General features: G+C 48.4%; 4 protein-coding genes across 5 annotated transcripts; 3 read left to right on the forward strand and 1 right to left on the reverse strand.

Annotated features, from left to right (window-relative positions):
* The first annotated feature begins 2,303 nt into the window (after positions 1–2,303).
* Positions 2,304–8,469, forward strand: FOIG_02086 (uncharacterized protein). Of its 2 annotated transcripts, XM_031199204.1 has the most exons (5): positions 2,304–2,363; positions 2,424–3,266; positions 3,333–3,708; positions 3,757–4,024; positions 4,073–8,213. In XM_031199204.1, the coding sequence occupies exons 2-5, from the start codon at positions 2,991–2,993 to the stop codon at positions 7,518–7,520; spliced, it is 4,368 nt and encodes a 1,455-aa protein (XP_031071241.1). In that variant the 5' UTR covers positions 2,304–2,363; positions 2,424–2,990; the 3' UTR covers positions 7,521–8,213. The 2 variants fall into 2 exon arrangements, with proteins under 2 accessions (XP_031071241.1, XP_031071240.1); XM_031199203.1 differs by having other exon boundaries at positions 2,343–3,266; positions 4,073–8,469.
* Positions 8,001–12,498, reverse strand: FOIG_02087 (uncharacterized protein). Its single transcript, XM_031199205.1, has 5 exons — positions 10,633–12,498; positions 9,690–10,580; positions 9,564–9,636; positions 8,775–9,510; positions 8,001–8,714 (listed from the first exon to the last, which is right to left on the reverse strand). Exons 1-5 carry the CDS (start codon positions 11,926–11,928, stop codon positions 8,342–8,344), a joined length of 3,369 nt encoding a protein of 1,122 aa, XP_031071242.1. The 5' UTR covers positions 11,929–12,498; the 3' UTR covers positions 8,001–8,341.
* Positions 12,499–12,638: 140 nt separating this feature from the next.
* Positions 12,639–19,524, forward strand: FOIG_02088 (CAMK/CAMKL/GIN4 protein kinase). The gene is made up of 5 exons (XM_031199206.1): positions 12,639–14,435; positions 14,484–15,206; positions 15,262–17,024; positions 17,085–17,402; positions 17,454–19,524. Exons 1-5 carry the CDS (start codon positions 13,801–13,803, stop codon positions 17,672–17,674), a joined length of 3,660 nt encoding a protein of 1,219 aa, XP_031071243.1. The 5' UTR covers positions 12,639–13,800; the 3' UTR covers positions 17,675–19,524.
* A 98-nt stretch (positions 19,525–19,622) lies between these two features.
* On the forward strand, positions 19,623–22,779 carry FOIG_02089 (malate synthase, glyoxysomal). Its single transcript, XM_031199207.1, has 3 exons — positions 19,623–21,114; positions 21,233–22,442; positions 22,500–22,779. The coding sequence occupies exons 1-3, from the start codon at positions 20,754–20,756 to the stop codon at positions 22,555–22,557; spliced, it is 1,629 nt and encodes a 542-aa protein (XP_031071244.1). The 5' UTR covers positions 19,623–20,753; the 3' UTR covers positions 22,558–22,779.
* Positions 22,780–23,740: the final 961 nt, after the last annotated feature.

Genomic DNA, 23,740 nt, shown 5'->3' on the forward strand with positions numbered 1-23,740 from the left:
AAGGTGCCCAACGCACCTAAACTAGGTAGTATAATGTTCAATAAATACCATATATACTGAGCCAACCCAAGTCTCTCTATCACTTAGGATAGAGGTCCAATGTTCTCTTACCTTCTCTGGCCAGCCCATTAGCATGAGGTGGGCTGAAGTAGCAAGCCACAAGACACTGGAGAATATGGCTGCACGTGATCTGCATGTGGCTTGTTAGTCCCTCGAGCTCGCTGAGGTTTCTGTCTCTCCTAGCTCATGAATTTGATACCGCCCCGACTGTACAATGCAGAGGGTATGATGTATGGTTATCTAACTGACACTCATGTGTGAATATTGTGTCAATTTCAATTGTAATGGCTCCATGGACTTACCATTGGTAAAACCAAAATGGATAATCAATGCGTTTATAACGCAGACCAAATATTGATTGGAATCTAAGAACCCCCAATAGCTGAGCAGCAGGGTATGTTTCTTTAAATTGTGCTAGCACAACAAAATCAGCATCCAGGACATCGACTGTTTGCCGTCACGAGGAATGAGCCCGCGAGTATGGGGCAAATAAGCTGGTTCACCGGTATGATGCGAGTCATCCCAAGAGCCGAGTACGGCCTTGCAGCAAAAGCCAGAATGATCGATCCAAGTGTCCTTTCGAATCTATCATAAAGTACTGGGTTTGAGGACTGGAACTTGTGAGATCTGCTGACCACTACGGAGTGAAGCTGTCGGGTATCTACTATAGAAAGTTGCGGAGTGCGGGTTTCGCTGGACTATTCTGGCTTGCGAGAAACACCTATATCGATACTGTGCAACCCATATATAGGTACCTAGTAAGTGCTCCATGTTAACCTGAACAAGCTGCTACTATTAACGGGGTGCCGGATTTCCACCCCTTTATTTTTAATTACATTGTTCCTTCAAGAGGGAGTTCGGTGGGGCTAAGCCAGAGGGAAGAAGTAGTAGGTAATTTACCTTGGCGTGCGTAGGCCGTTGGGTTTGACGATGTTAGCGCCCGAGAAACATGAAACCACATCCTGGCTACCCAATAGGGATAAGGTATCCTACGTTAGTGGGCAGGCTTCATGATTCCAATTCTACAGAGACGAGGAAACGAAGCTCTAAAACTTCCTAGTCGGTACGTGTGCCGTCAGGGGAATTGAAGCCTGATTGGCGAATATGAGAGTATGGAGCAAGGTCGCCGTACGGAGTACTTGGTATTGCTTCCATCTGAAAGCCAACGTTGGATGCTGGCCATTTCTTTGGTGAGAGGCGAGTGATGTGATATAGGTACAGTATGTGAGTAAGGAATAAGTTCGCGACATACCTACTAAGGTACCTACCTTAAGGTTAGCACCATGGTTAGTACCTACCATTACCACTGAGAGCCTACTAATTAAAGGGACCAACCATAAATAAGGGCAGTATTAGGTCTATGTAGATAAAAGTCTATAAAAAAAGTCATAAAGTTGGAGAAGTTCGAGTAGGTATGGGGTCTTCATGTGCCAGGCCGTTTCATAACCTTTTTACATTTAACAAGAACTAAAAAGGTTGTATGGAACTTGTGTTTGGCGGTACATTTCATAACCAACACCCTGCTCTGGCTTCAAAATATGCGTAACTTGAAATCTGTATCATACTGCATGTGCAATGCTCAGATCTTGAATAGGTCAAGTGCACCTTACTGCCAGGCACAATGTACGAAAGGGGCACAAAGTATAAGCTGATTGGGCGAATATCTTCAGCTTCCTGTTCCCAGTCCCCAGGGTGTCTCCACCTTCAAGATGCAAGGAACAAAGAGACCCTGGCTAAAAGTTGAATGCACAAGTCGCGATACTGTCTTGTCATCAATTATAAGGCAAGGTATTTAGACAATAGCCCTGGCGGTGGACAGTAATTTGTTTCCCCTTTGTGGCGTGGAACAAGAGCTTCGATCAGCAATGACGATGTTGTGTTGCCTGTAGGTAGCCCTCGGCAGGATGTGCAACAACACATGAAGGATAGCACTGTAGAATGGACTCGAGACACTATAAATGTCCAAGTTTGGCAGTTGGCACTTGCAAGGCACATGGAAGAACTTTCTTGAGCCAAGTGGCCCGAGTCGAGTTCTAAAAAAAAAAAAACATTTTCCTTACTATAGCCACTGCAAGACTGTGCTCAATGACACTGTACATTGACTGGTTTGCGTGGAACCCCTAAATATCGTCGGGTCTTAACTGACGCCGGTCTTCAACCGTCCAGGGGCGCAGTGGAATCTATGATAATTGGTTGGGACCACCAGGGTATAGAAGTGAAAGGACTGGCCTTTAAAAGACAGCCAGCTAGCAACAGGAGGCGAAAGGTCGTCGAGGCCACCATAGGAGGTTGACAAGGACCAAGTAAGTCAAGCCCCATCCGTCTTTGCGCTGTCAGGTTCCATTCCGCTACAGCTGTCGCAGGCTTTTGTTGGCTACCTTACTCATTTCGTACCTGACCATCACCACTTTCTTTTCATCTCACATCTTTTCCTACGCCAACCTGACAGGGGCTCTTTATTTGCGCATCGTCACCATTTGCCTTCTTTAGCGTCTGAATTTCTGAATCTGCTTCAAACGACCGTTACCCGCGCCGACGAAGATCGATCTAGAAAGCATTTGCTCCTTTACGGCGTGCAGCAGCGCATCGGCTGCCTCGAAGCCAGCCAGCCCCCTCTCTCGAAGACCGGAATTCGGGAGGCTGACCACGTCCCTGGAATTCCCAAAGAACAATCCGCAGTTCTATCGACAAGCCTACCAATGCTGGCCCAGCCACTTCGAAATTCGAATATCGATTCTTGCTACTATCCTTGTGGCTGGAACTCACTTGTCGGGGTATTTGCATCGTCTCCTAACGATCCCTGACCCACGCGACGACTGCATCACGACAACGCACTATCTTCGCGACCTTCTATCGCATTGCTCTCGCGAATTGTTACATACTGCTTTCGAATCGATTTCTAGCCGCTCGGCGGCTGCTTGCGATAAGTCATGGCCTTCCTATTCAAATCAAAAAAGCATCCAGAGAGGTCGCAGCCTGCGAGTCGCGACGCAGGATCTGGTTCTCAAGGGTCGATCCAAAGTGCCAGCGCCCGTACAGCTGAGAAGAATTCTCTGCAACATCGCGCAACTCCAACTGGGAGCTTGAACTCAATCGATAACGAAGGCAGTAACGGTAGTCCCGATCATAGCCATGGCCATGGCCATGGACATGGACGCCGTGGTGGGAGTGCTGACCAACCAATCCAACAAAGCAGCGATACATCAGTGAGTTTTCTACCCGCTCTTGCATCCAATTCTGTCAGGATATCCTAACCACTGGGTTCTTTTTAGGTACGAAATGGCACCCCCATGAACGGTCCCAATGCATCTCTATACCCTTGGTCACAACGCCGATTGACGTATACCTCGACGCACCCCTCTCCCTTCCCTCGATATGGCGCTGCAGTGAACTCCGTGTCGTCCAAAGAAGGAGACGTGTACCTCATGGGTGGTCTGATCAACGGGTCAACAGTCAAAGGCGATCTCTGGATGATCGAGGCTGGAGGTAACATGGCATGCTACCCGTTGGCAACCACGGCTGAAGGACCTGGCCCAAGGGTTGGACACTCAAGCCTGCTTGTCGGCAATGCGTTCATCGTATACGGAGGCGACACTAAGATCGACGAGGCTGACGTTCTTGACGAGACACTCTATCTTTTAAACACCTGTAAGCTTGCCCATTTATAGAAGTTTCTATTCTCTAACCTTAACCCAGCAACAAGACAATGGTCCCGCGCTCTACCAGCTGGGCCGCGACCCTCAGGTCGCTATGGCCATTCACTCAACATCTTAGGCTCTAAAATCTACGTCTTCGGCGGCCAAGTTGAGGGGTTGTTTATGAATGATCTTTCGGCATTCGATCTCAACCAGCTTCAGATGCCAAATAATCGCTGGGAAATCTTGGTCCAAGGCGAGACAAGCCCCAAGATGCCCGCGGCCCGTACCAATCACACTATGATCACATTTAACGACAAGATGTATCTGTAAGTATCAATGTCGAGCTGTGTCGAATGAAACTGACACACTGGTAGTTTTGGCGGTACGAATGGTTTCCAATGGTTCAATGATGTTTGGTGTTACGATCCAGCTATTAACAAGTGGTCTCAATTTGACTGCATTGGCTATATTCCAGCGCCACGCGAGGGGCACGCTGCTGCTCTTGTAGACGATGTGATGTACGTCTTCGGAGGACGAACAGAAGAAGGGACAGATCTTGGCGACCTCGCAGCTTTTAGGATATCGTCAAGACGGTGGTACACATTTCAGAACATGGGGCCTTCCCCATCTCCCCGTTCTGGACATAGTATGACAACCGTTGGCAAATCGATTGTGGTCCTCGGCGGAGAGCCAAGTTCAGCAACTACATCTGTTAGCGATTTGGGCCTTCTCTATGTTTTGGATACCTCAAAGATCCGATATCCGAACGATGCGCAGCAGCCGGCTCAGCAACGAGCTCACGGTTCACGTAGGCCAAGTGCGAGCGAAGGCAGCCGGCCACATCCTGCACGAGACGGATCCAACGGGCCAACGGATTCAAGGAAGTTGATTGTAGGAGGTGCTTCTGCTCCAGCAAATGGGCAACGATCGCCACCCAATAACGGTGACGCAGAAAACCCCCAATCTGCAACCGCCAGCACAAAACTTCCCAGAGCTTCAGCTATGCCTCCGTCTGGCCCTCCCCCTCAGGGACCGATGCCCGCTAGGCCTACGGTTGACGTGTCTGCAGTTGCACGAGTTAGAGGACAGTCCGCCGAACGCAGTGGAGCCTCGGGTTCTCCAAGGACAATGCACTCCGGGTCGCCTATCACACGAGAGGTGATCAATGAAACAGAAAGCCCTATATCGAACGGTCGACGAACGCCAGTCCAACAAAATGCGCGCTCTGGCTCAAGGCAGGATCAAGTGAATGGAGACTCATCTAAGGCGAAGCCAGCTCAACAAACCCGTCCTCAAGGAGCAGGTGATGCCCCTCCAGATGTTGCTCCCAAGCCGGCAATGACACCCCGCCCAGCATCGCCGCCAGTCCCCGTGAGACAGCCAAGCAATCCTCTTTCCAGGCGGTCTTCTGGTAGAAACTCGCAAACAGTTGTTCTTCTAAAGGAACTGGACTCGGCCCGAAACAGGAACGCATGGTATGCTTCGGAGTTAGAGCTCGCGCGCAAGGCCGGCTATGTGCCCAATACTTCATACAGCCCTCTGCTCGATAACAAGGCCACCGAAACCTTTGACGATGAAGACCGACCGCTTATCGAGGCTTTACTGGCAATGCGATCTGAACTAGCAAATGTTCAGACCGCAGTAGACAAGCAAGCCGTAATTGCAGCGAAGCAAATCGCCGAGGCCGAAAAGCAGCGCGATGCCGCCATTCAAGAAGCTGTTTATTCTAAAGCTAAGCTAGCTGCCCATCTAGGAGCAAGCTCAGCAAGCACACCACAGCTTGATGGCCCAAGAGACGATTTTGAAGGAAGGTCTAGTGAGTTGAGCAGAAAGCTTGCAACTGCACTACACATCCAGAAAGATCTTCAGTCTCGACTCGATTCTGCGAAAAGCGAACTTGATTCCGAGAAGAAGGCACGACAGTTGGCAGACGACACCTCGAATGCAGCCCAAAAGCGCATGGCAGAATTGGAAAGTTATAAACAACAAACCTCAACAGAGGTTGAACGTCTCAAGGCTGAGCTGCATCTTGCCCAGCACGAAGCACGAGAGCATTCAGTTGCGCATGCTGAAGTTGCCGCTGCTGTTGAACTTCTCCGCATTGAGAAGAATGACGTGCAACAGAAGTATGAAGAAGCCATTGGAAGCTCAAAGGACCACAGTGAAACTTTTGATTCCCTCCGAGCTGCAATTTTAGCATCAGAAGATTCGACAGGCCTTCTGGAATCGAAGCTCGCTGAAGAACGATCTCAGAGAGAGAAGATTGAAGCACAACTCAATAAGCTTAAGTTTGAGCATGAAGCTCGTACTGCGGAACTAGTAGCTACCACCCAGCGTCTACGCGATGCGGAAGAGCTTTCAGAAAAACACGCGGCTGAGGCTAGAACGAATCGTCAAGCTGTTCTTGCTGGCCTTGACAAAATTTCTGCTCGAGATGTTTCTGGATCAAGCAAGGCAGATGCCGAGCGCATTGCTGCTTTACAGAATCAGCTCACCACCTCAAACGAATTGGTCAAGAAATCTCAACAGGAGCTTGAGGCTGCAGTTCACAAGTTACGTGGCGCAGAAGAACGTATTGCTGGTCTTGAGCAATACCAAGAACAATCAAGCCGGGAGGGAGTCACCATTCGAAGGCAACTTCAATCTGCGCTGCGTGATACACAAAGCTTACAGGCAGCCAACACCGATCTTAAGAATCAATTGGCCGCTCAACAACTTGAAACAAACGCGATGACAGTCCAGCACAACGCACTAAAAGACATCCTCAGTGAACGTGGCATAAGCCCAACGGCTTCTATTCGTGCTCGGAATCTTCCCAACCCACGAACGAACTCGCCTGATTTGAACCGTGTCAGAGATCTTGAATCTCAGCTCGCCACCTCGTCGGCCGCTCATGAAGAGACCAAGCAAGCATTTGCAATCCAAATTCAGGAATCCGAGGCGGCTTGGCGTGAGAAACTCTCGCAACTTGAAAGCGATTATCAGTCGGCTGTGCACTATGTCAAAGGCACTGAGAAGATGCTCAAGCAGCTCAAGGATCAATTATCCCGATATAAGACAGAGAATGGCCGTCTGAAGACAGAGATTGAGGAGCTGGAAGACCGTGTTCAAAGTAGCACAACCTCTACTTCGCCTCATTGGGAGAATGAAAAAGCCGAACTTGAGGCGCGCATTCGAAGCCTCGAGACAGAGCTTCAAGAGTCTTCTGCTCAAATGGAGAAGCGACTCCTTGGTCTTCAAACAGAACTCCAAGAAACCAATCATCACCGCGAAACAGCTTTAAAGAACAGCGAAGAGGTTACACAGAAGTTGAACAACCATCGTAAGGATCTCGAACAGCTACAATCAGAGAATGCGCTACTGGAGCAACGCGCGAGCGATGCTGAACAGAAAGTGGCCCTTCTACTAGACCAAGTCGAGCACTCTGTCGATAATTACCGCCGACGCAGTCGTCAAGTGCCAAGCTTGAACTCCGAGATGGCTGCAAGTGCCAATGGGTTGGGACTGGGGCATTCAAGGCAAGAAAGTTCCGAAGGCGAGAGTATTTACGGAGGCACCAGTGGGAATGGTGGTCTGGAAGCTAGAAACAGTGCTGCCTTGGACAGCCTTGCCAACGAACTCGAGACCCTTCGGAGTCAATGGGAAGCAACAAACAAGAACTATCGACTGAGCACCAACTTTGATTTCGATACTACCTCTGCTGCCAAGAAGGACAACGATACCGCTACAGGTGTTGGCCTCAGCGAGAGCCTTGCGGATTGGCGCAAAAGACTTGATACTGAGGAACACCACAGTGATGGCGAAAAGCCCCGACATCCCTAATTCGAAGCACTTCCTGGCTACCGATACGCTTTCATGACTCGAATATACCCACCGTCTTCGTTTTGATTTATCCGGGCCAATGGTCAGTGTCTGTACTTCCTGATCTTCGCAAAGGTGGAAATGGAGTTTATTGTCTCAGTTAACAGACAACCCTATTTTTTGTTTTCATATTCGGGATTTCTTTCTGTTTCATTTTGCACTTTTCAGCTTGGTTGATTCCCTGAAATTTAATGCATTTCGAAGAGTGGCTGGTAATCTATTGATCCCCTTTTCCACTTCTCTTATCGACGAGTTGGGTTGGCGGATTTTTGTTCTAGTTGTTCTTCTACATGTTTGAAGAACACCACATGTAAAATAAGAGACTTTTTTCTATTCATCGGTTCTGTGGTAGCAAGGGAAAGAAGATAGGCATGGACGGTGTCTTTGCCTTTTACAGGAAGATCCTACTTTATAGCACGAGGCAACGTACGGTTGGAAGAAGCGTCAATGAATAAATGAAGTATTGTCTAGTTTAAATTTGAAGTATTCGCCTTCCTCCCTCTTTGACACCCATGCCTATTGAGCGCCTGGACATACTTTTTCGATCAAGTCGTTTCAAAGGGGGGCAAATCAGGAATAGAGGCAAGAAACGGCGGTTGGAAATCCCGGAACACCATACCTCCCTCTAGTGTATATTAATGCTATAAAACCATCATATGTCCTCGTGGACTTTCAATCCTTTTCGCCTAGTCTCCTATCCATGCCCCGCAGAACGATGCAAACCGGCTTTGACCCACTACTTATTGTCATTATGAGAAAGAAGCAACGCCTGAGCTCACGCCTCAAGCAGAAGCGGCCGTAAGACCCTTCTGAATATTCAAGCATCGTTTAAAATCAAGTTTACGCCCCTCACGAGGCATGTGCTCGCCACTCGCAATACAAAGCACGCGCATCTTGGGGTCATATCGCAGACCTGTCAAGAGTTTCGGAGTAATGAGGAAATATTGACTTGAGTGCTCACGGCATGCGATCTCGACCATTCGTTCGTGTACCATACGCTCGTTGCGAGGGTCCATGCCCTGGTTGATCTCATCCACAACACGGAACGGTGACTGGGCTAGAGATTGAAGAGCCATAAGGAAGAAGATGGTGGAGACAGCTCGCTCGCCACCGGATTGGCGATGTGCTGTCAGCTGTTGAAGGGTTTCATTTTCGCTGGAAGTCGCTGGTTAGAATCGGGCAAAGATAAGTCAGGAAAGGAAGAGTAAGACATACCGAAAACGAACCATGATGTCTAAAGCCCAGGCGTCAAAATCCTCCGGCTTGTGAACACGAACCTCGCCAGCACAACTTATTTGCTCAAAGTTGTATGCAAAAGCGTCGTTGATCTTTGAAACTAATTCATCAAGTCGTGGTTCCCATCTGGATTTCAACCCGTCGATTTCTTGGCTCAGCCCCTGCAGCTGATCGTTGGATCCAGCTATCTTTCGTGTCAAACGGTCGATTTCCTCAGCGCGTTTTTCGAACTCCCGTAATATATTAGGATTGGCGACGTGTACCATTTCAAGTTTCGCCTCTTCTCCTCCAATTTCGTCTTGAATATCTTGGCAAGACTTATTTTCGCAGAGTTGTGAAAACAGATCGCGCTTCTCTGGCTCATTTTCAAGGACTTGCTGGACCTCGTCGGAGAGACGGTTGCCCTCATCGCGCGCTCGACTGGCGTCATCGGTGGCCTGTTGCAATATCTCCTTTTCAGCATCAAGACGCTGCATGATGTGTGCATTTCGTCCTTTGAGACCTTCAACATCAGAGTAAGCTTCGATGCCGCGGATTTCGGCTTCGAGGAGTGCCTGATGTGCTCTTCGTATGTTTTCAATCGCTTCCTTGTGGCGAAGAACAATCTCAGCCCGACGAAGCACCGCTTCGTCCCAGTCGTAACGAATCTCGACCATTCGTTTGCGTGCATCTTGCATGGATTGTTCATGAGCTATCTTGGAGCGCTCCTCGGATTCTAGTCAAAGGTATCAGTAAATTTGCGGCATAGCATCATTCAGTGGTTCTCACCGATCTTCTCAGGCAGAGACTGCCATTTTTGGTATTCTTTTTGCAGGGCATTCTTTTCTGACTTGAGTCGAGTCTAGATCTCATTAGCATCAAAGCAGATGAAATCAATCCGCAGCCTTGACTTACAATATTATCATGAGTGCTGGTCCGTCGGTCCTCGATGGCTTGGATTTTGTCTTGCAACTCATGGTATTGCTGTTTCAAGATGTCTCTTTCACCATTCAACTCAACCAATCGCTTGTTCATTTCTTGCTTTTCTTGGGCGTCGATGGGCTGTGAGGTCCAGAACCTCCCGGGTGGAATATTCTTGGTGACGGCGGTCATGGCCTGGGGTCCATATTCTTTGCGTCTCCTGACGATAAAAGACTGGGTACCGGCTGCCCAGGAGTTAACTCTGCCGCTTCTGACCAGACGATCGTATTGAGCATCGTTGTGATCCCGGAGAGAGACTCCTGACTGGTGAAGCCTCTTTTCAGCACAGAGCATTGCTAGAACGGGTTCGGGTCCCTCAAGAAAGTCGATGGCAAAACCGTCAAGACCCAGGTCACTTGCCTCATCCATACTGACGGGTCTTGAGAAGGCATTGAGAGGCTGAGCACAAGATCGAATAACAACAGACAAGCTTTGAACACGGTAGAGCTCGTCTGACAGCTTCTTGTAATCATTTTTCGTTTGTGCTGTAAAGCATGTAAAGTCATCTCCTTGAAGAAGGGATTGCACCTGATCCGAATATCGTTCATCCTTGATGGAACAGCTGATCATGGGTGGGCCAAAAACCTCCTTTTCAAAGTCTCCTTGATGCTCTTGGATCCAGGTCCATGCCGTTGCTAGCTCGGGGAAGTTTTTCCGCATGAAGTTGAGCTGTTGACCTTGCTGGGTTTCCAATGACTGGATATTATTCTCCACTTGTCGGATCTCATTGTTGATCGTTTTGCCCTTGTTCTTTACTTCCTCGCGTTGGCTAGACACTTCGCGTATCTCTCCTTCTAATTCTCTGAGGTTGTGTTCTTCTCCTCGCTGCAGACAAGTAGTTAGCGAATATCAACAATCGCGCGGGTAGGTTTCCAACAATTTTTTGATTAAACTCGGAAGGATTAAACTCTTCTGGCTGGTTTCTAATATCAGCCTGGAGAGCGGTTATTCTTGACTTGGACTGGGCCAATTCCTTTCGCTTGACGTCAAATCCTTTGCGTTCCGCTTCAAGGCTATTCTCGAACTCTTTGAGGTTTTCGGAAGCGGTGCTTGCATCACGCGCCAGTTTTTTCGCAGCGTCTTCTGCGTTCTTCAATGATGTTTTTCTTGCTAAGGTCGCTTCATCAATTTGCTGGGCATAGAGCTGCTTTTCGTTCACGGCCTGTAATGAGGGGCCGGCGTCGTGTTCGAGGCGTCTTAGAGACCTCTCTGCGAGCTTCCTCCGCTCTTTGGCATCTTTGTGTCTTGTACGAGCCTCCGAGTACTTGGCAAAAACCAAGGCTGACTTGAGATTTTTCACCTGATCTATGATTTCCTCCCGTTCCCGGATCCTGTCCACGTCTGTTTGGAGACCTTGTTGTCGATTCTCCAGGTTTCTCAGAGTCTCTGCGTCGACATGTGTAGCCTGTTCTAATTCTTTCTTATCTTTGTCCAATTCTTGAAGTTGCTTCTGCCAGATTAGCATTTCTTCTGGGGCGGCTGCGCGAAGAGTTTCCCGCAGAAGGTCCACAGGTGTGCAGGCAGCGAACTCGACAACCCTGTCCTGCGGAAGGAATTGGCACAGGTTATCTACCTGAATCTTCAACTTGCGTATCAACCGTTGCACTTCCTTGTGGCTGGTTTCTTTACCATTGAGCCACCATTTCTGATTGTTCTGTTCTCGACGAATTTGAACCTTGACGACGTAGTTCTTGCGATGATTCGGTCGCCTGTAGAGTTCGATCTCAATTGTGGCCGTATCCTTTCCGTGTTTAACAAACTCCTTGACTGAGCCAGCACGACCAAGGTGTTTCGGGCTGTAGCCTAGGCCCAGACAGATAGCGCAGACCAAAGAGCTCTTTCCAGTGCCATTTGGACCAACCACCATGTTGAGATGAGGCCCAGGCAGAAATTCTGCCTTTTCGTACGTGACAAAGTTTTGCACGCTGACTCTAACGATGGCGCCTGGTTGAAAGCCATCATCCATATTATTTCCGTTCGATGCACCGTTCACTTTCCCGTGATGGGGCTGCTCGGGGGTTGCGTTATGGTCACCATCTTGGTCAAGCCTAGGGCGCTTAGAAGAGCCAATATCGTCGGCATACGAGCGGTGTCCGTAGTGGGTTTCGTCATCGTCGTCGTCGGTATTGTCTGTATCAGATCGGCGGCGGCGACGTGATGATGCCGGGGCCATCTCGTCTATCGGGCGAGACACGCCACCTATATTGGCATAAGAGGTAATATAGGAACCAAGAGAATGGTGTTGACTTATTGGGTGATAAGTTCTCAGAATGGCAATGCACGCACGACAAGGAAGGTGATGCCGATGTATAATGGATGCGGCACGCGTTGAATCGCGTCAGTGCGCGCCTGTAGATGTGGCGCCGATTTAAAGTGGTGGGGTAAGATTGTGGAAAGAGCCAAATCGGCCTACGGGACAAATACCTGAGCTACAGAAAACCCTCGTGACTTAACTGCCTACATACAAAGCGAGTATGGTTGAGCTGTTTCGGACTAATTATCATGTTCTTTATCCGATTGGGGATGCAAAACTTTTGTTATGGATATTTATGTTACTTTAAAGCTCGCGTATTAGGTAGGTTGGTTCCATGTAAGCTGAAAAGGTGCCCTTTATCTTCTTTTCGAGTGCCGGTTTGAACTGGAGGACATTTTCGGTAGTGAACTGAGTTCGAAACAGTGTCTCTTTAGCCACAGGATGAACTGACCAGTTGTCAAACAACCCACATTATTTTTAGTAGGCTACCAGATCGTTTTATACATCCATTACCTCTACCTACTACCTCAGGTCCTTTGAAGCTTAGTCATCCTCTGCCAAGAAACCCCTTGAAAGGAGGGTCAGACAACTTCATCCCTTTGGATTCCAGTTACTACCGGGGTGACTTCATCACTTCATCTCAAAAGTACCACCAGCTTGGTCATGCTTGTGAAGGCGGAATACTGCCTTCTTTTCCCCTACGGATCAAAGACAACATACACCCAACCCAAGTTTGGCACGGCACCTGTTTTCCATCTCACCAACACCAGCTTCAGTGATAATTTGACCCTGATATCGCCATTGACCTCTGACTCAAGAAGTCTTGAGCACAGAACGGGAGCTTAATGACAGGCATTCTTCTATATGGACTATTGAGCGGACCTAGCCTAGTGCAAGTTCTCCCTCTGCCCCTGAATGATCAGTATTCCTTTGCGATGTGGTATAGTTACCAGTATTTTCGATCTCTTCTCGATCACCTCAAACAAAGATGTCTGCCTGCCATCTTATTGAATGAGGGCTTTCTCATGTCGAGCTGACTGCTGATGCGACATTTTGACTTGGATTGTTCATTGTGCTTTTTAACCTCTCCCTGCGTAAGAAGGACTGTGGTGGTATTCAAAAGGTCTTATCATTGGCCATAAACTCGAACTGCATGAAGAACTGGAATGCATCGCGATGCCTGGATGCAAGAGAAGGCCCTCAATTTCAGCTTGTGCCAGCTGTTGTTGACCAGAATTCCCCACCATATCATACCTAACCGTGCGTGGTGCGATACTGGCATATTGGCAGGTGTATGCAGGTGGCAGATGCCAGTCGAATGCCAACCGGTTACAACTATTATATTCCAGCCTTTTCTCCCTTGGTATCGCCCACACCAGCCTTGCCAAACATATCTGCCGGTGTAAACATTGCATTCCATACTCGAAAATTCCCCTCCCGTCGCTCCGAACTGACTTTGTTTCTTGTCTCTTGTGTCGTTCATTTCTTTCTTTCTCTTTCCTATGGCTCCTGGATCTCTGATCTTTAGCCAACCTCACTCGTTTCCGCTCACTCAACGCCTTCGTTTCTCCCCCTCTACTTTACAACTCCTCTCCTGCTCCTCCAACCATCGCAACACCTTGTGCTTTGTTTGTCAATACCAACCTACTTAGGTCACTTAGGCCAAGTTCATCATAATTGTTGTGACATCCACGAGCAAACCTTGTTTTTATTTCTCCAGCATTTGGGCAAGGCGTGCGACTTTGTGGCTGCAATATTATGTGCTGATCCACCACACTCAGGGCGATTACAATGGCCGATACTATGGTGTCAACCGTTCGTTCACCACTCTCCGAAGCATCAAATCGAATCAACTCAAATTATCCTACTCAAGAAGGTCAGCGCCACAAGCCGCGGTACGACCGCCCTAACTCATCTATTGTCAACAACACCGCACGCACAAACTATGGGCACCCGACTGCATACTTTTCTGGCCGACCTCCTACTCAACAACAGCCTACAGTTTCAACACCTCAAGAGCAAGCCACTTTAAAGCCTCCCAGTGAGATGGATGATGAACGTCGACATTCGGCGGCATCTTACGATTCTTCAGGAAGTGGCCGCAGTAAGAAGAACTACAAGACGCATATAGGGCCGTGGCAGTTAGGCAGGACCCTTGGCAAAGGCTCATCTGCGCGCGTAAGACTATGTCGCCACACAGGTACAAATCAGCTGGCTGCCGTCAAGATTGTCAACAGGCGGATGGCGTATCTTGTACAAGATAGTAGTTTGGCTGCTCTTAGCAAGTGGGACAATAATCTCCCAGAACAGATCGATGGCGAGATGCGTGTCCCCATGGCTATTGAGCGAGAAGTGGCAATCTTGAAGCTCATCGAACATCCGAACATCATGAAATTATACGATATCTGGGAGAACCGCTCAGAGGTGTAAGTGCTCCACGCAAGGATTTTTGCGAGAGGAAACTGACAATTTAGCTACTTGATACTTGAATATATCGACCAAGGTGACTTGTTTACCTTTATCAACATGAAGGGCCGCCTGAGTGAGGAAGTTTCTATCTTCTTCTTCCGACAAATCATCAGCGCCATCTCATACTGCCATTCCTTCAACATCTGCCATCGAGACCTAAAGCCTGAGAACATCTTAATCAGTGCCGACCTCCAGATCAAAATCGCTGACTTTGGCATGGCTGCTCTCCATCAAACAGACACACACCAGCTTGCTACAGCTTGTGGCAGTCCTCACTATGCAGCACCTGAGCTCCTCAAGAACAGACAATACAGGGGCGACAGAGCAGATATTTGGAGCATGGGTGTTATCCTATTCGCAATGCTTTCAGCCACTCTTCCATTCGATGACCCTGATCTTCGTGTGATGATGGCTAGAACGAAGAAGGGACAATACGAGATGCCAAGTTTCCTCAGCCTAGAAGCTGAGGACCTGATCAGGCGAATGTTACAGGTCAACCCCGATAGACGCATCACCCTCAAGGACATATGGCGTCATCCTCTGATTCGGAAGTATGCATATCTGGATAACCTTAGTGACATCAACAGTCAGCCGCCTGATATACGCAAAGGTTTTCAGTATACCCCAGTACCTACAAAGGATGTTGATCCGCAATTAGTTCGACAATTGCGATCTATGTGGCACATGTTTAGTGAGAATGATTTAAAGCTCAAGCTTACATGTGACGAGTAAGTATTTTGTTCCTCTTCTGACTTTTGGAGTTGCAACTGTTGACATTTGCAGACCCAATGATCAAAAGGCTTTCTACTGGTTGTTATACCACTACCGCGAGCAACAACTGGAAGATTTTAAGCCTGAGCTCGCCCACTCCACAAGTGACTATCACCACATGAAGCCCGGCACATGGAAGAAACGCGTATCGACATGCGAATTTGCACAGCCGAGCGGCAACGGTCACGGGCGTTCCATATCACGGTTCACTGTGATTTCGAATGCCACTGAACCAGAGCCAGCACTAAACCAGGAACCATTCCAAACAGAACGTGCGATACATTCTCGTGATTCCCAAAAAGGACAGTCATTAGTCAGTGTCCACCGTTACTCTTACGCAGAGAATGGTTCCTATACTGGGCAGCCCAAAAGGCTTCGAAGCGGCTCAGGAGCACGTCGCGGACGCGGGACCTCAACCCGCAATTCAACCACAGGGCGCCTTCAATCTTCTCGAGGATCGCTCTCTTCGATGCACAGCAGTCGGCAAGGTACACCTCATGCGCGGAGTTTGCGACACAAGCGTGGAGTTGACTTCACACATGTCCGGAAGAGATCGACATCATCTTCCAATCGCAATAGGAGTGGTTCAATGCCTCCTTATGTTACGGAGCAAGGTTCTACATATCAGATCGAAATGATTCGATCTCACACGCCAGAACTCCCAAGCCTACCTAGTGGCGTGCTTCCAAAATTGGCGGATGGACAGGAGCCTCAACAACGCTCCTCGGGGCAAGCGTTGCGAATAGCGCTTGGGTCCCGATATGCCTCCGAAATCTTCAAGGAGGAACTCCGCCACTTTAGCAGCAATATTGCCAAGGACTGTGACGAAGCATTCAAAAGCTCATTGATAGAAGAGGACTCCATCGCTGGCTCACTGACTGAACCAGACCACACCCAGTACGAATCCACACCGTTTTCCTTCACCATCGACGCACCCGAGGACTCGGCCCCAGATGTTCTCGAGCTTTCGAATAAGTCTTTCAGCAACCGGCCTCTTCCACCTCTCCCGACTCCGACGCCAAGCTACAATGGTAATTCGTTGGCACCAACGCCCACTGGTTCCAGACCAGTGACTGGGGAATCTTATTCGGAAGAGTTGCGCGCAGAGCAGATTAAGGTGGCCCAGCCAGTTGTGCTTACGAGACACACTGAGCGCCGGGTTGTCTCAGCTCCGACTTATACTCAAAAGCACAAAAGAAGTGCTGCTCTGCCATCCATTAACGAAGCTGGAGCAGCGGCCAGCGACAAGGCTCGTATCGTGTCAGCGCCTCCTCATACGCCAACAAAGAAAGGGGTTGATAGAATCCGTGGCATCGAATACTTAAGTCAAGTCGAAAACAGTATTCGTGTGGTCCATTCACCGGGTGACGAGAGCCCCGTGAAGATTCCCGAGCCACTCAACGTACGGAAGAAGGTCCCTGAACCAGAACAACGGAACTCGGCCCCGGCTGCACAACTTCGAGAGCCGGACTCAGCGTCGCAACGCAGTGTGGATGGTGGTACCACGGCCACAACACTTTCGCTGGAGCCCCCTTCCCATGATGCTCAGGCGGTGACAAAGAAAAAAAAGATGTCTTGGTTCAAACGATCTTCAAAAGTTGAGTCGGAGCCCAGCCGGGAGTCCGTTGAGTGGCAAGATTGCACTTCGTACTTGACTTCTAGTGATGGGAAGCGAAGCGATTCAACTTCAACAGAGGCTCCGACTAAGAAGAAGACTTTCCACTTTTCTTTCTGGAAGAGCAACAAACAAAGAGACTCTATTATGTCAATCGCCAGTGAGTTATTCCATCAGTCCGTAAGCAGAGCCGTACGTGGTGATCTAATATTGTTAATAGGACCTGATCAGAAAGAAGAGCGGCCTTCACTGGAGTTCAACACCATGGGTAAGACACATGTTTCCGCGAAGGTATCTCAGTCCAAATGGCACGAGTCTGGCTCCGGCCCGGTGCGCAACATTGAGGTTAAACAAAACTGGCTCGCACGCCTGTTCAGAGTCAAACCAGCAACAGACCACATTTGCATGACGATTTCGAGGAGACGAGCACGTCAGGAGGTTACCATCCTCCTACGGGAATGGCGCAAGTATGGCATCCGAGACATTCAAGTGGACAAACAAAGGAACATTGTCTTTGCGAGGATTGCAGCTAAGAACTGTGAGTGGTATCTTGACATGATTGCGGCACCAGAACTGACAGAGACCTTAGTTTTGAATCTAAAAGAAGTATCCTTTGCCGCAGAGGTCATTACAGTGATTGAGCATGGTAAGAAACAGCCACTCAGCATCATTCGATTCACGCAGGAGCGAGGAGCAGCCAGCAGCTTCCACAGAGTAGTCGACACAATGAATATGATCTTCGACGCAAGAGCTTTGGTAGTAGCCGACAGGAACAAGCGAAAGATGATGATCAAGACGCTCAACTCGTAATGTCGGTGTTTGAATCAGCTCCACGCTGGTTCCTTCGATATGTACTTGTCGAAATATGATGCAAGCTGGCCATTGGCACAGCGTCAGCGGCCTTGCGGGTTGGATCACGGGGTTATGCGAAGAGTTATGTGCATGGTATTGGTTGTAAGGAGTTGGATGTATGAGCCTTTGCTTTCCGTTTTGTTCTGCTTTTGGGTCGGGGTGAAAGGCATGATTTCTTTTTATCTTAAACATGGACGGGCGAATATGCGGAGGACTGGAGGGAATAGTTGTAGGCTAGAGATAGCGATTGAGTCGTCCCTTAACTAGATAGTCCCTTTATCATCCTATATCGTGACTTTTCTCTTGGAAACCTGGTCATTTAAAAACAAAACTAGTAAGGCAAGATGAACACACGGCTTGCACCCAGAAGGTGAGCCCACGTGTCGGTTAAATGTCTGAAGTATGTTTTTGTGTCTTGGAGCTGATTTCAGCAAAGAGCTGTCCAAGAGCTGAAACTCATGGTGGTCTTGCCTAGTCCATGCCCCAAACTTCATCTTTGTGTAACCATCATAAACTGTAGACTTAGAATACTAATTTAATCAATGGAGCTCAAGTTACAGAAACTGTTGAGACTGCTTCTTCCTTGCACTGTTTAGATCCTCTGACTTACATAGCAATGCGTTTTCTGCAACCCTTCTGTCGAATAGAGCGGGTCTGCGGGAAGTAATCAGACATTAATCATCTGAATTGCCTTGGTTTGAGAAAAATGACTTCATAGTTATGTGTATGCTTCGACCTTGGGTTTGGGTTACGTCTTATACTGCTCCATAGATTCGAGCAAATCTTTTGAGAAGTTGTACTGGGGCGCCCATCACTACCTTGGCAGACAAACAGCCAAAACTCAGGAACCCTTTGCTAAGGCAAGGTCTCCTATGGTTTATGGCTGACTTATAGTCGGCCCAGGGGTATGATATAGTCATCTTTCACTCTGAGTCCTGATGCGTTGTAGTTTCAGCAGGTATAGCCAGTTTGGTAAACCACGCCATTGCTTATCTGGACCAGTCATAGTAATTCAGATAGTATGAAGACCAAAATATCTATAGATGCTCATCAATCAAGTAATAGATTATTCAGGGGAACAATTAACTCTCCACCACAAATCAAACGAGTGTTTGACTTACTATCACCTCCATTTCAAACTAATCCGCCTGTAGTCTTGAATCTCTTGATATGCTGGCACAGATACATAATCTTAATGCCTGATACTAACAAATCAACACATGTAACTCGATTTGAGCCTGTGTTTAGCTAGAGAGAGCGCTGCTATGTCTCATCAGTCTATTTGTCAATATGGTTGTCGAGAGCAACAGCAAACAAGCTTACGTTTACTTCGAGACGCTTGATAAGTCTTCTTTTTCATAGAGCTTACCTTGTTCAGGCAAGTGATACGGTGAGTAGAGAGTACCCTCAGACTGTCCCATAACACCATTGAGTGACCCGTGGGCGAAATGGTAGCTACCATAGCAATGAGTTTGGTTGTCGGAGGTCAAGTCCGAATCGATCAACATATGTGGAGAAGTTCGGTAGTTTCCCCGAGATATGGATGGATCCCTTCACCTGCCTCGGCTGTTCGGTCGGGAGATCGGATCCATGATTTCGATAGCGAGATGTGCTTCTTCACCGAGACCACATTATATACACTTCTCAAGCTTACTAAATAATAAAAGGTAATAGGTCTTGGAATTGTGTTCTCTTGCTGGTGGCCTGGCAGTAAAAACCAAAACCTCTCGGAGGTCAAGACCGAAGTACGGTGTCATTGATCACGGTAGGTACAGTTGATAAATAAGTCAATAGTTCCAAGAGTGTAGTAGTCACTGCAACCGAGGTTCAATAAGAATGGCTTGATTCGCATCGAGAGGCTTAGAACGATGGCAAGCGAATGTAAGTTCTCGGTCGAAGACCGAGCAATAAACAAGGTGGTGGTTAACAAAGCCATTGAATAGGTCCAGTAATTCTGAGATGGAGGATAGAGTATGGAATGGGTACCTGGTGTCTCATGTATACAAAGATTCCTGTAAAGGCATACAAGATGTTGCCCACGGCCCCTAGCAAATTTGGTGGCAGCTTGTCCACTTGGATGTACAGATTTTAGCTGTCCAAGTACCCTTTCGGCTAAGTTCCCCGGACCGTCAAGGCAGTTAGCCACCATCTTTCCGTCTCCACATGCTGTTCTGTTCACCTTGACCTTTTAGCGTCAGATCTTGCCTGCTTTGATGCTGCTTTTAACCTGTGAACCTTCACTCCATCCACCCGAGCCAGGCCGATGGCTACCGAGCTCAACACGGACGATGGCCGTTGTTTGGTCATCGAATGGAAAAGCACGGTGATTGAAATCCCAAGATCCCAGTATCGACAAGCTTACTGTCGCGGCAAGCTTGTGAAGACAGCTGCCCGCGCAACAAACGATCTGTCCCTGTAGCGCCTTGCTATGAGGGAACGGGAGTAACGAAAGCCAACTTGACCAAGGTAGGTAGGTAGGTGCCTGACTTGATTAAATATGAGAGCTGTGAACTCTTTCACAGGTGCACTTAAACAATCGTCGGACTTCGATGTACGGGCTGGTCTCGGCGCACGTAGTACGTTGGCAAAGTACAGTGCGGTGTTGCATTTGACATTCATTTGCAGGGATATCTTCATCTTCCCCAGGCCCGGTGCCGTCACTGACGCGGAGGCGCCCCTCGGCCCTCGTCCGAGGCACGTTACGCCTTCAGGAATTTGATGTGCGGAGCACCAGCTGCTTCAGTGTTAACATCTATATAACTGCCTTGTCCCAATCATTCTGCCCTTCAATACTAGCTCTCCCAATAATTTACTCTCACCTATCAAGATCGAGCTTTTTCCCGAACCCTACACTTGTCTCATTCAAACTTTGCGCAAAGCATCAGAGTTACTTGCAAGCGCCGTCACTGGCACCTCATTACCGGAGACATCGTCGACACGTGAAAGTGCTGGCGGCAGTACATAATACCCATTAACCTTTCACCTCTCCTCATCCTCCATCAGTCAAACCAAGAACTGTTCTCCATTTGCGATCACAATGGCCTCCGTCGATTCTGTCCTTCAGGGTGTCTCCGTCTCCGGCAAGGTTGACGACATCCACCGCAAGATCCTCACGCCCGAGGCTCTCGCCTTTCTTGCACTGCTGCACCGTTCCTTCAATGAGCGACGCAAGAATCTCCTTGAGCGCCGCAAGGCTCGCCAGGCCGAGCTTGATCGAGGAGTTCTCCCTGACTTTCTTCCTGAGACTAAGCATATTCGCGAGAACCCTACGTGGAAGGGTGCCCCTCCTGCCCCGGGCCTGGTGGACCGTCGTGTTGAGATCACCGGCCCCACAGACCGGAAGATGGTTGTCAACGCACTAAACGCCAACGTCTACACTTACATGGCTGACTTTGAGGGTGAGTCGCTATTCTTACTGCATCTTGAATTGTTTCCTCCATGGACTGGAAAATGGCCGTCTATGGCTTCAATGGATGTATGATCTAGAGATGATCCAGTCTGCTAACCCTGTAATAGACTCCAGTGCCCCAACTTGGGATAATATGATTAATGGACAGGTCAACCTGTACGATGCCAACCGCCGTCAGGTCGACTTCAAGCAGGGACAGAAGGAATATAAGCTTCGTACCGACCGCAAGCTACCTACTCTCATTGTCCGCCCTCGTGGCTGGCACCTCGAGGAGAAGCATGTCACAGTTGATGGCGAGCCTATCTCTGGTTCCCTCTTCGACTTTGGTCTTTACTTCTTCCACAATGCCTTTGAGACGCAGCGTCAGGGCTTCGGTCCTTACTTTTACCTTCCAAAGATGGAGAGCCATCTTGAGGCTCGCCTTTGGAACGACGCCTTCAACCTTGCTCAAGACTACATCGGTATGCCCAGAGGCACCATCCGAGGTACTGTTCTGATTGAGACCATCCTTGCCGCTTTCGAGATGGACGAGATCATTTATGAGCTTCGCGACCATAGCTCTGGTCTCAACTGCGGTCGATGGGACTACATCTTCAGCGTTATCAAGAAGTTCCGCAACAACCCGAATTTTGTCCTGCCAGACCGTTCCGCGGTCACCATGACTGTTCCCTTCATGGAATCATATGTGAAACTTCTGATCCAGACATGCCATAAGCGTGGTGTTCACGCCATGGGTGGTATGGCTGCACAGATCCCTATCAAGAATGATACTGCTGCCAACGACAAGGCTATGGAGGGTGTCCGCGCTGACAAGCTCCGTGAAGTCCGTGCTGGACACGACGGCACTTGGGTTGCCCACCCTGCTCTTGCAAGCATCGCTACCGAGATCTTTGACAAGCATATGCCAACTCCCAACCAGCTGTTTGTGAGAAGAGAGGATGTTACCATTGGCCAGAACGATCTGCTCAACATGAACGTCCCCGGTACCATCACGGAAGAGGGAATCAAGAAGAACCTCAACATTGGTCTTGGTTATATGGAGGCATGGATTCGCGGAGTGGGTTGTGTCCCCATCAACTACCTCATGGAGGATGCTGCCACCGCCGAAGTCTCTCGAAGTCAACTTTGGCAATGGGTCAAACATGGCGTTAACACTGCTGAAGGCAAGCGTGTTGATAAGTCGTATGCTTTGAAGCTGCTCAAGGAGAGTGCTGATCAGCTTGCTGCGTCTGCCCCCAAGGGTAACAGATACCACCTTGCTGCTCAATACTTCTCTAGTCAGGTCACTGGAGAGGATTATGCCGACTTCCTCACAACGTAAGTTCATCCAACCCCCACAGTCGATCTGGGTTCAGAGTACTAACTACTGCGTAGTCTTCTCTACAACGAGATTACTCAGGCCGGACCTCCCAGCCCTGCTTCTAAGCTATAAATAAATTTGTATTCCAAAAAGGGGGGATCAAAATAGGCATAATGGATCTATCGAGCGTTTCATGAGTGTATGCATAATTCAGACTTTTTCCAATATGTTGTGGTTTTGGGTCATGATATCATTTGTTATTTACACAGCCAAGGACTGGCATTCATCTACGACAAAAAGAGGTCATTCTTTTAATAATTCAAAATCTGTGACCAGTAAATCACCAGTATCAAGTCTCATTGTGAATCTTATCGGTCTGTAGTATGGATGACTTCCTTGCAGCCACCAAATACTTACTCACCCACCTCGCTCAGCACAAATATCCAACAAATAGAGAGCCAGATTTCCTCAGAAAGCTTTTTATAGCTAGTCGGGTCATTCTACATCGTTGGAAGAGGGTTGATCCCGTGCAAATATGTTGGTGAATAACCTTCAACTGTGTATTTGCAAGTTTTCAGAATCCACAACTCTAGCTATAGTTAATAATGTACTTAGCAAGGCGTGGTATGTTAGAAAGCAAGCCACGGAGCTCGGTGGACCTTTTTGTATCAATGACTGTATTTGTTTGAAGTTTGGAGCCACGCAGGGTAATATATCGCTGAGTGTCGCTGCGTCCCTTCACTCGTGCGTCTCATGGCAAGTCATCGAAACATGACTCCTAGTTTAAGCTTACACTTGAGGCAAGAAGCATATGTGTTCCTACTAGTTAATTGGCTGGTGTATCCAAAAGAAGAAACAAAAACCCCAAGCATAGTCATTTTGCCCCATGGCTGTGGTAAGGACATTGGTGACCTGCGTATCAAAAGCGTTCAATATGATGGTGCTTTGCCATATCTGTACAGTCGCACCGTAGCTACCTAAATACCTACGTTAGTTATTCAAACTTCTAGCAAGGTCTAAGTTAATCAAAGAATAGATGTTGATATCTGAAGACTACGTATCCAGCGACAATACCTTCAGGAGCGTTGCATGAGAGCAAAGCATGCCTACAGAAGAGCCTACATGGATAGACAACTTCCATACTTTGATTCAATATATTTTGATACTCATTTAGAGCCATGGGAGCTTCTGGTTCAGGACTGGGACCATTGAAAGTTCCAGCAACCAATTTGTGCGTTTCCTGTGTCCTCTGGCATGACCCCAGCAGCGAATCGTCATGGCCAAGAATACAAGTATACATATGGAAACTGAGAGT

This window comes from Fusarium odoratissimum (assembly GCF_000260195.1).
Source record: "Fusarium odoratissimum NRRL 54006 unplaced genomic scaffold supercont1.2, whole genome shotgun sequence".
In the NCBI taxonomy this organism is placed as follows: Eukaryota; Fungi; Ascomycota; class Sordariomycetes; order Hypocreales; family Nectriaceae; genus Fusarium; species Fusarium odoratissimum.

Coding starts and splice junctions, on each gene's coding strand:
- FOIG_02087 (XM_031199205.1), bottom strand. CDS start 11,928: ATGGCCCCGGCATCATCACGTCGCCGCCGCCGATCTGATACAGACAAT. Junction 9,637..9,689: donor CCAGCACTCATGATAATATT/GTAAGTCAAGGC, acceptor AATGAGATCTAG/ACTCGACTCAAGTCAGAAAA. Junction 9,511..9,563: donor GTCTCTGCCTGAGAAGATCG/GTGAGAACCACT, acceptor ACCTTTGACTAG/AATCCGAGGAGCGCTCCAAG.
- FOIG_02086 (XM_031199204.1), top strand. CDS start 2,991: ATGGCCTTCCTATTCAAATCAAAAAAGCATCCAGAGAGGTCGCAGCCT. Junction 3,267..3,332: donor AACAAAGCAGCGATACATCA/GTGAGTTTTCTA, acceptor GGTTCTTTTTAG/GTACGAAATGGCACCCCCAT. Junction 4,025..4,072: donor TTTAACGACAAGATGTATCT/GTAAGTATCAAT, acceptor ACACACTGGTAG/TTTTGGCGGTACGAATGGTT.
- FOIG_02088 (XM_031199206.1), top strand. CDS start 13,801: ATGGCCGATACTATGGTGTCAACCGTTCGTTCACCACTCTCCGAAGCA. Junction 14,436..14,483: donor TGGGAGAACCGCTCAGAGGT/GTAAGTGCTCCA, acceptor CTGACAATTTAG/CTACTTGATACTTGAATATA. Junction 17,403..17,453: donor GAGGATTGCAGCTAAGAACT/GTGAGTGGTATC, acceptor CAGAGACCTTAG/TTTTGAATCTAAAAGAAGTA.
- FOIG_02089 (XM_031199207.1), top strand. CDS start 20,754: ATGGCCTCCGTCGATTCTGTCCTTCAGGGTGTCTCCGTCTCCGGCAAG. Junction 21,115..21,232: donor TTACATGGCTGACTTTGAGG/GTGAGTCGCTAT, acceptor ACCCTGTAATAG/ACTCCAGTGCCCCAACTTGG. Junction 22,443..22,499: donor TATGCCGACTTCCTCACAAC/GTAAGTTCATCC, acceptor ACTACTGCGTAG/TCTTCTCTACAACGAGATTA.